The following is a 14,541-nucleotide window of genomic DNA, read 5'->3' on the forward strand; positions in this document are numbered from 1 at the left end:
TCTTTCCTTTAGTTATCCATGTCTGATTTTATTGATGAGCATTATTATAGAGCTATCTCACATATACATAAAACGATTAACTTGAAACAGTGTTATGCAGTAATGACTTTCCATAATAGTAAAATTCTCAATACATTTAACTAAGATATCCGAGAGAGAGAAATTAACGTTTACTTCTTAAATTGATCAGAATTAAAAATGGTAAGATAAGTAAAGCAATCTTTCTTAGTCTTCTTCTCTCCTTAAATTATTATCATGTTGGGGAACTCCATGAATCTTTTATAGTTTCTGTCCAGCCAAGAAACGACTGTACAGATCCAATGCTTCTCGTGGCTTGTATTCAGGAACAGTGTGTCCAGATCCCTGAAACCCATTGAACAATCAAACAAAATTGTAAAAAGTTAAACACTGTTAAAAAGATAAGATACTAAAGAATGTCATCATAGTGTTGTGGTTTCAAGTATGGACCTTTACGGTTGCAAAGGTGAGATTATGTGCATAGCCCTGTGTGTACCTGTAACCAAAGAGAAAGATAAATCACTTTAGATTCATGGGGTTTCCATTCTTGTTCATAAAAATCTTTTTCCATTTTGGTAAAGAAAAAAAGATGTACCCGGCGATTTGTTCACTGGAGAGCCAAGGTCTCCATTCATCCACAACCTCATAACCCATTGATCTTGTCCAAGCTTCACTCCCGGTGTATGGAACACACATGTCGTGATCGCCACTGTTACACGAATTGGATCAGTTTATTTTTTTTTCAGAGCTTCTTGTTTAGATGGCATTAGGCTTCAGAAAAGTACCTGAAGATAAGCGCTCGGTATCCCCGAGACGTGAGGTTTTTGTGGTAAGGAATCATGCTTCCAGCGTCATGGTAAAATAAGATTTTGTTTGTACACAATTCCCAGCTGCCCACCAAGCTCTCCTGCTTGTACAACAATGGTTAATACTACTGATTTCAATGCCTGAATTTTATTTTTTTTGAGATTCTGGATAATCAAACTACCTCAGCTACATGAAGTGCTTTTCTGACTGTTTCATTGTTCAACCACGCGGTAGCAACCTCATCACTCTGTAGGAATCAAATGAAAAAAACTAGAGAATGAACACAAATGAAAGAAGTAAACTCATTATTTTTTGCAGGAGCATAACAAGAATAAGACTTTTTCTCTTAGCCTATTCAGAGACCTAAGTAACTTACAGTGCATGGAACATTGCCACTATTAAGAAGCTCAGGCCAAGTTGGGACTCTTCCTTCTCTAACAGGAGCTCTAAAGGGCCATGCACGACCGAAAATCCTCATTCTAACAGCAGAAGGCCTTTCGGTCTCACCTAACTGTCTGAAGCTGGATGGCAGTTTAGAATTAGTAGTAGCTGTAACCTCTCTTAATTCTGGTTGGTGATAACATGGTTCGAGTATGTCGTATATGTTCAGTCCATCTATGTCCTGAAATTAATTGAATCTTCAAACAAAATTTCTAAGAAAATTTTCTCTACACTTACAATAGGAGTAGTTTTATGTTACCTCATCAACTTTTGAAAGCTTGCTCTGACAACTATCATTGAGAGGATTATAAAAGTTTCCCTTACACTCAGTTGTCACCTCCTGCAATTAGCACAAGATTTTGGGCAAAAATTTCCCAAGAAAGTGAGCAAGATTCTTAATGTACTTATTTCATGTATTGTTATTGTTATTGTTATGTGATCAATATCAAATGAGGAACTCACCTGAAAAAGCTCATCTGATATGAGTCCCATTCCATGGGCAAATGGAACCAAAGCATTACCATCAAACACATCATCAGTTACTCCATTTCCCACCAGATAACCCTGTGCATAAGTGAATTTAAGTTAAAAAAACAATGTATGTGAATGAGCTTAAACTAAGTCAATCTGAAGATACCTTAAAGTTAAGCTTGGGTGTTGCACCAGCATCAAGTCCTGTAACAAATCCAAATACAAAGTTGGAGCTTTTAGCCTTAATGTCAAAACAAAGAAAGAAAAAAACTACCCCTTTTGTTGTTAGTACTTTTAACTTAAAAATACCTTTAACTACTTCATAAGCAAGAGTTGGCACATAAACTCCAGCATATGATTCTCCAGCAATGAAGAAAGGGTTTTTAAGGTACTCCGGATAGAGTTCAAACCACTGTTTGCAACATAAGAATTAGTATTTTTGGGGCTATTCATTCATCCCATTAGCCAATTTTTCCTTTAAAGTAAATATTGTACCTTGAGAAGAAATATATGGCTATCCAATGCAGTTTTCTTATCACCAGTTTTATAGTCACTACTATTTTTTGAGTAAGATAACCCAACACCAGCAGGAGAATCCAAATATATAATATTGGAAACCTGAGAAAGTGACCAAAGAAGTGTAAATAGTGTAATGATTTGAAACTATATATTAAACTTGTTCTTTCTTGATACATAATAATAAAAGTCAAAAAGTTTCAACCTTTGACCAGCTGTATGGATTTAAGTGGAGTTGGGGAAAGCTTCCATCAGATTTTGGTAATTCAAAATTAAATGGGCCTGCAAAATATGTAGTAACCAATTGTAAAACAAGCAAATCTGAGTCAAAGACTGCATTTTTAAGTCTTTGCAGCATAACCCAGTTGGTAAAAAAAATAAAAAATCAAAACTTGATATAAAAAAAAGGTCAACTAGTCTATGAATTATCTACCATGTTCATAAACAAAGCCATCAAAGCTTGAACACCCTGGCCCACCATTAAGCCAAAGAACCACAGGATCCTCAGATGGTTTTCTCTCTGATTCAACAAAATAGTAGAACAGATTCTTCTCATGGTCTTGGTCAATGGTCACATACCTTCAACAGATCCCAACACCCAAAAAGTTATAGCATAAAAACTGAAGAAAACCCAGTAATTAAAAAGCTAAAAATTTTCAAAAATTGAAAGAAACAATGAATGCAATAGAAACAATACCCAGAATAGTGTTTAGAAGGAAGAGTGCCTGAAAAGCCAGGAACTTGACTGATTAGAGCATTTTCAGGAGCTGAATATGTTAATCCAAGTCTCATACTTAGTAAAGCTAAAGATAATAACAGCACAAGACTGATCCTTGTAATAGCCATGGCTGCTTCAATTTCAATTTCAATTTCGTGGGGACTCCAATATTTTAGGAAAATAAAAATCTAATACTAGATGAAACTGTTACATAATATAACCAAAGTGTTAAGTATTTATAGTGAAAAAGAAAATAAACTCATTTTTATATATGTTTTTTACTTTCAAGGCAAGATAACCTGGCCCTGAAATAGTGGAAGGAGCTCTCATAATAAAAAGCAAAGGAGTAATGAACGCTGCCTCATCTTGAAGAGTGGTAATGAGTAACAGGCTCGTCATTCAAGGTGTTAGAAGGTCCAATAGTTACATGACACGTGCACAGTCATGAGAAATGTTTTTAGGGAGTTATTGTTGCAGTATGGGTTCACATAAATTTTTATTTTTGAGAAATTTGGGAATAAATAATTAAGTTTAATTTTTGGCGATAATAATACTTAAGTTATAATTTTGGAACTTATGTAGGTATCTAGTTAAGTAAATTGTCACGTGAAAAACTTACAGAGTTCCAAAAATATAACTTAGTTATTATTACCGCAAAAAATTAAACTTAGGTATTTATTTGCAACTGAAAGTTAAACTTAAGTATTTATGCCGCAAATTACTCTTTATTTTTTTTTTAATAAATCAAACAAATTTATTAATGGTAATGAGTTAAAATAATAGTCTGCCATCTAATCGGAATATTTTTTTTTTTTGGAGATACGACTAGATTAAAATTAAAAAAACAAGTCAAATAATTAGTCGTCTAATTTCTCGTTTGATAAAAAACTAATAAGAAAATCATATTAAAAAGATTGAAGCATCACAGTTAATTTTAAGAATACTTATATTCAGTTTTATCTATCGTTTAAAAGACACAATAGTAGAAACTGTAGCAGCATGTTCATGCAACCTCGTAGCTTGAACACTCAATTATTGTACAAGGTTTGCACTATCTAAAAACTTTTTCAGTCGCAGAGAATTTGTTATTCTCATCCACTAACAATGATTTGATGGCGAGCCATCAAAAAATAAAGAACCAACAACAAATAAAATAAAATTATGTCACACAAATAAGACTAAAACACTCAAAATTATGTCACTGAAACAAAACTAATTAAAATACTTAAAATCTTGTCACAGAGACAAAACTAATTGCAATATCTATAATTGAATAGTAATAGCAAAACACAAACCCGATCAAGTCATATCTATGCTCAAAGAAGGCCAAAGGGCCTTGCTAAAAAAAAAGAACCTCCTATAATTATAAATTTAAGAACGAAAAACACTGTCACTGTATCACTGGTGTCCAATGGTAACTAATTGAAATTTTAGCAAGTGAATATATTTTTGGGATTTTATTAATGATGGTTTGTAGAGATAGAATTGATGATATGCCATTTCTACCATTCTAGAATAAATAACCTTTGCGTGACAGAAGAAATAAAAAAAAAAACAAGAATGAGAATTATGTGACTACTATACTGTGCTGTTTTGTGTATAACAGTTTCTTATTTTTTTAATAGAAAAAGAGTCAATATAGTAACTGTTGTAAGCTATGAGTTTTTTTTTAAGTAGTAACAGTCTTTATTTATGATTTATGTTATCTTTTATCCAAATTTGACTTTTTGCTGAAGAAAAAAAGGGTATGAAATGAAGTTAGCTTTAAGCCAAAGCATGAATAGAAATTTGCACCAAATTATAAAAGAGACATAAACTTAAATATACAATGTAGATAGAAATTTGCGGCAAAATCCCCTTATGTTTTGGTTTTTATACACTTAACCCCCTTATCTTTATTTTTGGTGGCAAAACTCCCTTATGGTTTAATTTTTATACACTTAACCCCCTTATCTTTTTTTTTAGTGGCAAAACCCCCTTATGTTTTAATTTTTATACACTTAACCCCTCTATCTTTTGTTTTGGTGCAAAACCCTTCAGTTTACTTTTCTTTGCAAATTTAAAATTTTAGTTAAATATTACCGTTAAATACTAACTGGATTACTATTGTATCGACTTCGAGGTTTTACCGTTACATATACAAAGGTGTATACAGTGGTCATCCAGTTTATATTTAACGGTAATATTTAACTGGCGTGTCAAATTTGCAAAAAAAAATAAACATAAGGGGGTTTTGTCACCAAAAAAAAGATAAGGGGGTTAAGTGTATAAAAATTAAAACATAAGGGGGTTTTGCCACAAAAAAAAAAGATAAGGGGGTTAAGTGTATAAAAATTAAAACATAAGGGGGTTTTGCCACCAAAAATAAAGTTTAGGGGGTTAAGTGTATAAAAATCAAAACATAGGGGGGTTTGGCCGCAAATTGCTCATATTTATTTGGGGACTTGTCTTCTTTCATTATATTGATGTGATTTAATCACACACAAATTATATAGTATTAATATAAATAGAGGGAGTTTTATATCTACAAAAATTTTAATCTAAATTTTACATATTGTAAATTGAAATTTTATTTTATTTTGAAACTTTTTTTATACGATAGATAAGCTGTTTTGAAATTTGTTTTTAATATTGTAAATAAGTTAGAATTTTACAAAACTTATACGAAAAATCTAAATAGCTATTGTATACATATACACTACATAAATTGTTTTAAACTATTATTTTTCCACATACTAAAAATTAAGAGCATGTTTGGTATTGTTTTTTGTTTTTTGTTTTTAAAAAATTATTTTTAGAAATGAGAACAAAAAATAGTTTTTGAAGTTTTTAAAACACAAGTCACGTTTGGTTAGTGATTTTTAAAAACAATATTAACCAAAAGTGAATTGGTTTTTAAAACAGAAAACAAAATTTTGTTGTTTTCAAAATTCTCATTTTTTGTAACTATGTTTTTTGAAAACTAATTTTAAAAAACAAGACCAAAGAAACCAAATTTTCCGTTTTTAAAAACAAAAAATAATTTTTTAATTATAATGCCAAACATGCAATAACTCGTTCTACTGATAAAGCCAAAACCCATGCATTGCCTACTAAATCATCTAGAAGAACAAAGATTAAATTAAAAGCTGAAGTTTCTTATTATGAGGACCACTTCATCTCATGTCTAAGTAAATTTCTATTTATTCAACCATAAGTCTAAAAAAAAATTACAAGTAATTAATCCTAATTTTCTAATCCTAATAAATAGACAAAGTAGAAAGATGGTCATATATAACTAATCTTTCTATTCTCATTAATTCAAACAACCCTTATTTTGTCGTTTTAAGGAAACTATTATTATACACTCACTTTTATCAACTCTTTCACGATTGAGTCTGAGAATAGATAATAACTTATTGTTGGATTAATTCAAACCTTGTAATTTTTCGTCTTTTTCTTTTGCAGTAATTTGGATCACTTCGTTCAAATATTCCATATGAAATCACGTGGAGGTAATGCTTCACCAACTTTGGATACTATTATGTGTACTATGATCAATTAATATGTTTGTTTAATCCAAGATATATATAACATATTCAATCCAAAATAATTGGGCAAAATCTATCCAATAATTGAAAAGATAGCCTCATTTTCAACTTATAACAAAATCTCCATCCAATAATTGATTTTAAAAACTTTTGAGATTTAAAGTGATAAGTATCTTTTAGTTGTTTCATGACAGATGGTCGAAAGATAGTAACTTTAATTTTGGAAGAATATTATAGAATCTTAAAATTCCACTAAAAGTTAATGATTTACTTTGGATAGCTTATTCTGGGTGTTTACCAACCCTGTCTCACTTAAAGGGTAGGTATGTGGATATTTCTGTTACTTGTCTGGTGTGTAATGATTGAGTCGAATCAATTCTTCATATTTTGGTTGATTGTCCATTAACAAAAGTGTGTTGGCATGAGATTGATGAAACGTTATGGCTATGGCTTCTCTCGGTATTTGATTTCTCAAGTTGGTTTCATCAAGTTTTGGAAGTCGAAGGTGTGTCATGTAGCTATGATTTGCTAGTCTCTTTGGCATGCTCGTAATGGACTAGTGTGGCATAGTAAAAGTTCTGTTGCAAATGACGTGGTGGCTGCAGCGTTGTCTTACTTTAATTAATGAAAGGGTGCTCATGAACGTTCAACTAACACTTTGGCTTCCAACACTTGTGTTAGTATAGAGTATTGTCGACTTCGAGTGTTGATATGATTAAAGTCAATGTAGATGTCTCTGTCATTTTTGGAGCAGACTTTTTTAGGATTAGATGGCTTGCTCGTGACCATCATGATAGTGTGTTATTTCATTCTTCAAAGCATATGCTTGGTCGAGTTTAGCTGGTTGTGGCTGAGACAATTGGTTTGAAGGAAGCTCTAAGTTCGATCAAACAACAGGGATTCTCATGCATTGTGCATGAGTCAGACTGCAAGAGTGTTATTGATGCTCTTCATAATTCAGCTCATATGGTCTCTTCTTTGGATTTAATTATTTTTTATTGTAATTTTTTAGTTTTTATGATAAATAATATTTCTTGTGCTTTTGTTAAACGATCTACAAACAAGATCGCTAATTGTTTAGCGATTGCTACTTGTTCTTTTGTTGGTCGTAGCTATAGTAAGGAATTTGTCCGTGCTCTGCTCTTCAGATAATTATTTTAAATGATTTGTCAAATTATAATTTTCTTGTAAAAAAATAAATAAATAAACTTTTACCATTGTTATATACAATAGTGCGTGTGTACTCAATAAAATACAAATTAAACTTTTTTTATTGATATGATCAAATTCTCTTTAATTATATTATATGGGATCTAAATTTAAATTTAATTATATAATTACATAAAATAATTTGGTCAAATTAGTATAATTTTATTATTTAAATTTGATATTTGATTTTAGAGTATATTAGAATTTCAAAATATAGAATGCCAAATGAGTATAGAGTACAATATATGCATTTTCTTTATATTATATGTAAAAAGATTAATTTTCTTTTTAAAAAAACAACCATCTTATATTTATCAAAAGGTAAAGTTTTAGTCAAATCCACCTAACTACATTATGTATCGCAAAATTACCTTTTTTTTAACCATTCTTTTTAAATGAGCAATCATTGTTAACTTTACCTTTGAATTTACATTGATTTATTTATGTTACCATTTCATTAATGTGTTCTAGAATGAAATAAGAAGAGGTATTCATAAATCACCCTTAAGCAATATCCAAGTGATTTTCAAATAAACATAAATGCTTTGCAATACAAAAAATTACTATAATACATGTTCCATTCAACAATGTGTTCTCTCCATTTCTACACCAATAAATTAATAAAGCCCCTTTTGGCTTTTTTTTACCATTCTACTAATTTGGGTACTCAACTAAATTATACAAAACTTTTCCAGCCATGATTACCCAATAAAAGCTGCATAAACTATAATCAACATTACCAAAAATGTTCTCCTTGCATAGGATATTTTTGATGATGCACTAGAAAACTTGAATCTCTGAGCCTGATCTCTGCACATTAAAGAAACACAAAGATGTATTAGTAGAGTTCAAATCGAATTCTGATTCGGGTGAGCGAGTAGAATAGCACAAAACAAGTTAGCAAAGTTGTAGTTTTGATATAATCTTACTTCTGTAGAGATGATAGTACACCACAAAATATGGCATTTTCGGGCAAAGAAACCTCGGATTTGTCATCCTCAGTGTTTACGACGCTGATGTACGTTTCCTGGCCTAGATACCACGAGTTCAGATTGTCTGTTCGAAGGTTCCACATGCCACTATTGTCTAGAGAAATCAAAATTGCTGTCCAAGCTCCGGGAAAGACCTGTAGCCAGTTCAAAAATCATTCTGTTAACGTTAGTTAGTTAGTTATGTTAGTTGGTCGGTTATTATCTGTCTATAGAGTTTGTTAGATGGTAGTTAGTTTCATAACTACCACCTCTGTACTATCCATTATTCCCTATATAAATAAAGCTTTTGACTAAGAGTTTAGTCACTTTCTCATAAACACTCAATAAATCTACGTATAGTACAATTTAGACACTGTGAAAGCTAAGAAAAAGAATAAATAGGATAGGATTTGTCCCTCCCAAACTATAACTATTGTAGAGTTTTGTCTTATAAACGTTTTTTTTTACAAAAATGCCCCCTACGCGGTAAAGATTACTGCAAATATCCCCTATCTGTTACATTTTGTTCATTTCTTTAAATAATTTTTTGATGTAGCACTAACGTGATGTTAATCTGGCTCAATTTAAGAGTCTTAAATGCATATAAATAGCAATATAAACTGAATTATAAGATATGCATTCTTAGAGCTAATATTTGTATGTTTAATGTTAACAAACTAGATTTCTAACAATTTAAAGTTAAATAAATTCTCGTACTGTGATTATAAAACAATTGTTTTGAAAAATGAGCATAATGTAACTGAAGATGGATATTTTTATAATTCGACAAAATTTTTGCAACACAAAAATTCAGCGACAAAACTCTACAAGGGTCCTAAAATTCAGAGAAGAAAAAATCCTTTTTATTGCTGGTCCAGACAATATTTTACTGATTCCAGGAGACATCATTGTCATGATAAGTTTCAAATGGAGGTTTTGCTGATCAAATTTTCGAATTCGATTATAGTTATAGAAACATGAGTACCTGCGTGGTGCTGCGAGCAACACCGTCCCACTTGTTGTAAGTGTTTCTGCTGTTCTCTGTCCAAACTCCAAAATCCATACTACAAAAAGAATGAGAAACTGTCCAATTCATGTTCCTGACATCTCCAATTTCATAACAGTGAAAAATGCAAACAAAAGAAGAACAAAAAAGAGCCGAAGAGCTCACCCCACTACAAAAAATGCATAGCCATCCAAATGGTAGTTCTGAACAGTTGTGTCATTGTTCTGGAGGATGATTTCCATGAAACCTCTATAAGTACCATTAATTAGAGATGTATCGACTTTGGAACGTCTGTTCATAATTTTATTAGGGAAATCAAGCTTGTAAACTCCTGGAATCTTGAACTGTTCAGCAAGCTTCAAGGGTGTTGAAGGTGGTAAATATGAAATGCCATTGAGGGTAGTACGCCACTTGCCATTTATAAGTTCTTGAGGTTTGTTAGTGATCAGATAGAAATCTGTGACTGTAATTTGACCATATTTGAAGGATCCTTGCGGGTTTGGACGAGCAGCACCAGCAGAGACATTCCATCTAAACATTGCACCACCATGACAAATACTAATTAGTCCATAACAAGAATTTTTTGTTAAGGGAATCAAAAGCAAATCACTAGTAGTAAATCATAATCCATCAATGGTAAGTATAATTGGGTTATTGAATAAGATCCTATTTGGTTGAGCTTCTGCTTTTGCTTTTAGCTTCTCAGGAAGAATATAGCTTTTTCGAGCTAAAAGCTGAAACTCGCTGGTTACCCAACCAGCAACAGATGTGCTTTTGAAGATTCGAAAGTCCAAATCCAAAAACAGTTTTTAAAAGCCTAACCAACCAGGGTCTAAATATCTATAAGACACATATGTTTTAAGAAAGTGATTTTAAGCACTTGAAATAGATAACTTCTAGCCATGATTGTAATATTAAGATACTCAGCTACAACCTTATGGATCTTGCTTGATTCATTGAGAAATAGGGGTCCAAATCAGTAGGAGGATCGGGGAGAGGACCTGAAGCAGGCCCCTGAGAGTTCGAGTAGTGCAAAACGGAAACTCCATTAACTCGAGTCCAAGAAGATGAATTGACAAAACGAGGGCTGGCAACAATGTAGTAGTCACTGCTGGCATTTTGATCCATTGTTACCAAGAACGAATATGACTGACCTACATGTATATCCATGTTTGAGTAGTTCTGTTGAACTGTATATGATCCTTCAGTCTCAACAAGAAGTAAGTTATGGTTTTGTATCCTGAAATTCAAACTTGTTGAGATACCAACATTATGCACCCGTATACGGTATGTTTTTCCTGTTTCAAGAGAAAGTTACAATTAGATTGACAACCTGTCTTCCATTGCCAAAAAGAACAACAAAAAGAGAGGTTTACTACTAATTACCTGGTTCAACATTTACTAATAAGAAAGGATTTCCTGCTGGAACAAGTGCCTCATCATATCGAAAGGGACCATGTCCATTTATAATAACACCATCAGGAACTCCAAGAGCAATTCCATTCTCAACATCTTTTCTCAGTTCCTGTTACCCTCATAAACATCGGTCTCAAGTTAGATTTTTATTTTGGGCTTCCATTAACATTTTAAATATTTTATTACAAAAAGGGTTGATGAATAAGGTTTTGCCGTTTTAGCCCATATAGTTATTGATCTACAGTTAATGAAGTCTAATTGAAGTTGAAGTGTGAGTTTTTCTAACCAGAGTTTTGTTGCTAAGTCTCCCTTAACTCTATAAATACATCATCACCATTATTTCTTAGTTATCTAAATGAATCAATCATGTTTGTTTCCTATATCATTGAATTACTTGTATAGTATACTGATGCATTATGAATTACTAACATCCCATACATACCCATTAAAGCCAAGAGAAAGAATGCACTAATAGATTTAGTAATAAAGATATGGGACTCACTTTATGACTCTTTGTATACCAGTCACTAATAAAGAGTGTAATATCTCCATCTGGCACCAGAAAAGGAAGTGCAATAACTGCTCTATTGTTTATAATAACCCCTCCATACCCTCCTGCAGCTCTTTGAAAGTTCAAGGAAGGGAAGTAAAAGAAACTCCCTATCTGATCTTTCACCTGAAAATCATATGTCCAATTCCAACCGGCCGGGATCGGACAATTAGTCCCCGAAACGCCATCTTGCCAAGAGTTTTTCCTGTGCTGTACTCCATTCCTGCATCAAAACATTATGCAAATTTGGTTTTTGTTTCTACATTTGAATTTGTCAACAATTAAAAAATAACTCCCATATGAGAAATTATACCATGTAATAAGTAATGGCTCATCAAGATGATTCTTGACATTAACAACAACATTCCAGTTGGTAGTGACATTGAGAATTGGTCCTGGAAACTGCCCATTTATCCCAATAACCTAGAAATTATGAAGCAACAAATGTCATTTTTATCAATTAAATTAAATCTTTAAGTCTAACACAGTAAAATACTGAAGAAAATTAATATGAACAAAGACTTTCAAAAGGTAATGTTGCTCAAAATAAAGTAAGTTGCCGACAACACATACCCAATACCCATGATATAAAAGTTGTTCAAACAGAGAAAAATAGTATTATATGAGCTCATTTTCTAGTTCTTTTTTCCCTATCTTGTAATAAAAAAAAATTCCAGATCTTTTGTGCCATAAAAATTAAAAAATGGGTTACAGAAGTGTAGTGCATTCCCACTAACCATAACCAAGAAAAGCAACTTAAAAGACATAAAGAGCAAAAAACAAGCTGGAATTCAACTAAAAGAGGCATATCTCAATTGGGTTATGAGAAAAATTAACCAAAAAAATTGAAAGAGAAAGGAAGAACCTTTTGTTTGGGTCCAAGTGGAGAGGCATTGATGTATGAAACAGACCAATCATAGAAGACATAGGGATCACCAGCCAAACCAACACTTAAGGAACCAAGAAGGAGAATCAAGTAGAACAAGAAGAAGCAAGGACATGGCAGAACTGAGGGCATTGGAAACCCCCAAAGTCTCAGTCTCAGTCTCAGCTTCCCTTTCAAACCTTACTTACTACCCTTTTGGGCTTTCTTTATCTTTTGCTCTAGTTTCAGATAACTCTTATCAATCAAAGCTAAAAACTTCAAAATAGACTGATATAGGCAAAATAGAAAAGGGGTTCCTTTGCTTTGTTTGCTTCAACAAGTGGTGACATAGAAACAGCAGAGCTGCAGCAGAAGCAAACTTTGGTGGCAGTAAAGAGAGAGAAAGAGAAGTAAAATTTTGTAAAATAGACTGATATAGGCACATGTGAGAGTGAGAAAATGTACCAGGTTGGGCCCCAGATGAGGGAGCCTTTGGTTTGTAGTGTTGTTTATGGGGTCCCTCACTTCAAAGCTTCAAACTTTTATAGGCAGTAGCCACTGTTGCTTTGTTGTCTACTTTTATAAACAGCCAATGGAATCTTACTATATAAAGGTCATGGATTGATCCAACAAACCAAGCTTCGGTTATGGAATGTAGTGAAAAAATTATATAATATATATTATTAGACTCAAAGATAAATCGAAGTAAAGAAAAAGGAAATCTTTTTGACTGAAATTGTTGGATCTGGGGACCCTTCTAGTTTATCATCTGGATTTTACATTTTTACATATGCTTTTTAGTTTCTAGTTTTTGTCATGTTTGAAAATTGAATTCTGTTTTCATATTAGCCACTTTCTTTATAGATATTCTTATTCTTAAAGCTACTACATTCTTCTTGCAATTAATTTAGATCACAACCCAAGTCAATATAACTATGATTTTATAAATTATTAAACAATTATTGAATTCTATAAAAAAAAAATACACACACAGACAATTATTTGAAGAAGCATTAGAACATCAATGGTAACATTCCTTCAAAATGCTAAAATCCTCCACATCTAAAAATATAATATTTTACTTTTAAAAAATACATTAATACTATTATAAATATTTTATTTATTTAATTATAAATTATATAACTTTATTTATTTTAATTATAAATTTTAATTTTTTATTTAAAAAAATTAACATCAATATAAATATTATTATATGACATCAATTTAAATTCTTATAATAATATACATTCCTCTTCAATAGTATAACACTCTCATATTTTATCAACTAAACTGTCTACCTTAATAAACATTCTGTAAAATTTAACCATTGAAGATACTTTTAGTGCTTCTCTGTTCGTATATAAAATTTTGAACAAATCTTAGTTTTTTTTTTTTTTTTGAGCATTTTTAATGGAGTGCTAAAATTATATCCATTTTTAATTTATGTTAATGAAATTAAACTTCAATAATAATTTATAATTTAGTTAAAATTTAACACAGACTAAAAATTGTGTTAAATTTAATATAAAATATAACATGAATTAAATTAATACCACAATAAATATCACTTTTTCATTTACTCGTTTACCCCTCATTAATGCAATCAATAATTTTTTATATTTTTATTTATATATTTAATATAATTTTTATATACTTTCAATAAAAATATCATATTTTGTTGACTTTTTTTACATCTTTTTATTAAAATAAATTTTTTTTTGCCCATAATGTATTGGAGTCAATTTTAGTATTATTTAAGCTAAATATACCATTCATTCATCTTTTTTAGCCAAATTTAATACAAAATTTATTCAAAATACTATTGAATTCTACTTCCATTTACAAATATAAGGTTCCCTTGAAAATTCTTTCTTATTTGCCAACTTTAACTACATGTACACAGGTTATAATTATATTGGTCCAAATAAATGGTAAAATTCTACAAGTATATATTTTGAGAGGAACAAATTCTATTTCTTCTATGTTAAAAAAAAAAATCCTATTTCTTCAATGATCAATACTT

The 14,541-nt window shown here is 31.2% G+C and overlaps 2 protein-coding genes across 2 annotated transcripts; both read right to left on the reverse strand.

The window, feature by feature from the left end:
• Window positions 1-7: 7 nt before the first annotated feature.
• LOC115712932 (serine carboxypeptidase-like 20) lies at window positions 8-3,341 on the reverse strand. The gene is made up of 14 exons (XM_030641360.2): window positions 2,951-3,341; window positions 2,687-2,832; window positions 2,459-2,535; window positions 2,233-2,355; window positions 2,047-2,149; window positions 1,904-1,941; window positions 1,729-1,830; window positions 1,526-1,606; window positions 1,202-1,447; window positions 1,007-1,072; window positions 804-925; window positions 614-727; window positions 469-514; window positions 8-363 (listed from the first exon to the last, which is right to left on the reverse strand). Exons 1-14 carry the CDS (start codon window positions 3,097-3,099, stop codon window positions 280-282), a joined length of 1,497 nt encoding a protein of 498 aa, XP_030497220.2. The 5' UTR covers window positions 3,100-3,341; the 3' UTR covers window positions 8-279.
• Window positions 3,342-8,200: 4,859 nt separating this feature from the next.
• Window positions 8,201-13,047, reverse strand: LOC115714225 (monocopper oxidase-like protein SKU5). Its single transcript, XM_030642824.2, has 9 exons — window positions 12,519-13,047; window positions 11,967-12,076; window positions 11,606-11,876; window positions 11,074-11,212; window positions 10,622-10,985; window positions 9,853-10,218; window positions 9,667-9,745; window positions 8,640-8,836; window positions 8,201-8,520 (listed from the first exon to the last, which is right to left on the reverse strand). Exons 1-9 carry the CDS (start codon window positions 12,669-12,671, stop codon window positions 8,412-8,414), a joined length of 1,788 nt encoding a protein of 595 aa, XP_030498684.2. The 5' UTR covers window positions 12,672-13,047; the 3' UTR covers window positions 8,201-8,411.
• Between the last annotated feature and the right edge of the window lie 1,494 nt (window positions 13,048-14,541).

Source organism: Cannabis sativa, chromosome 4, assembly GCF_029168945.1.
Source record: "Cannabis sativa cultivar Pink pepper isolate KNU-18-1 chromosome 4, ASM2916894v1, whole genome shotgun sequence".
Lineage (NCBI taxonomy): Eukaryota > Viridiplantae > Streptophyta > Magnoliopsida > Rosales > Cannabaceae > Cannabis > Cannabis sativa.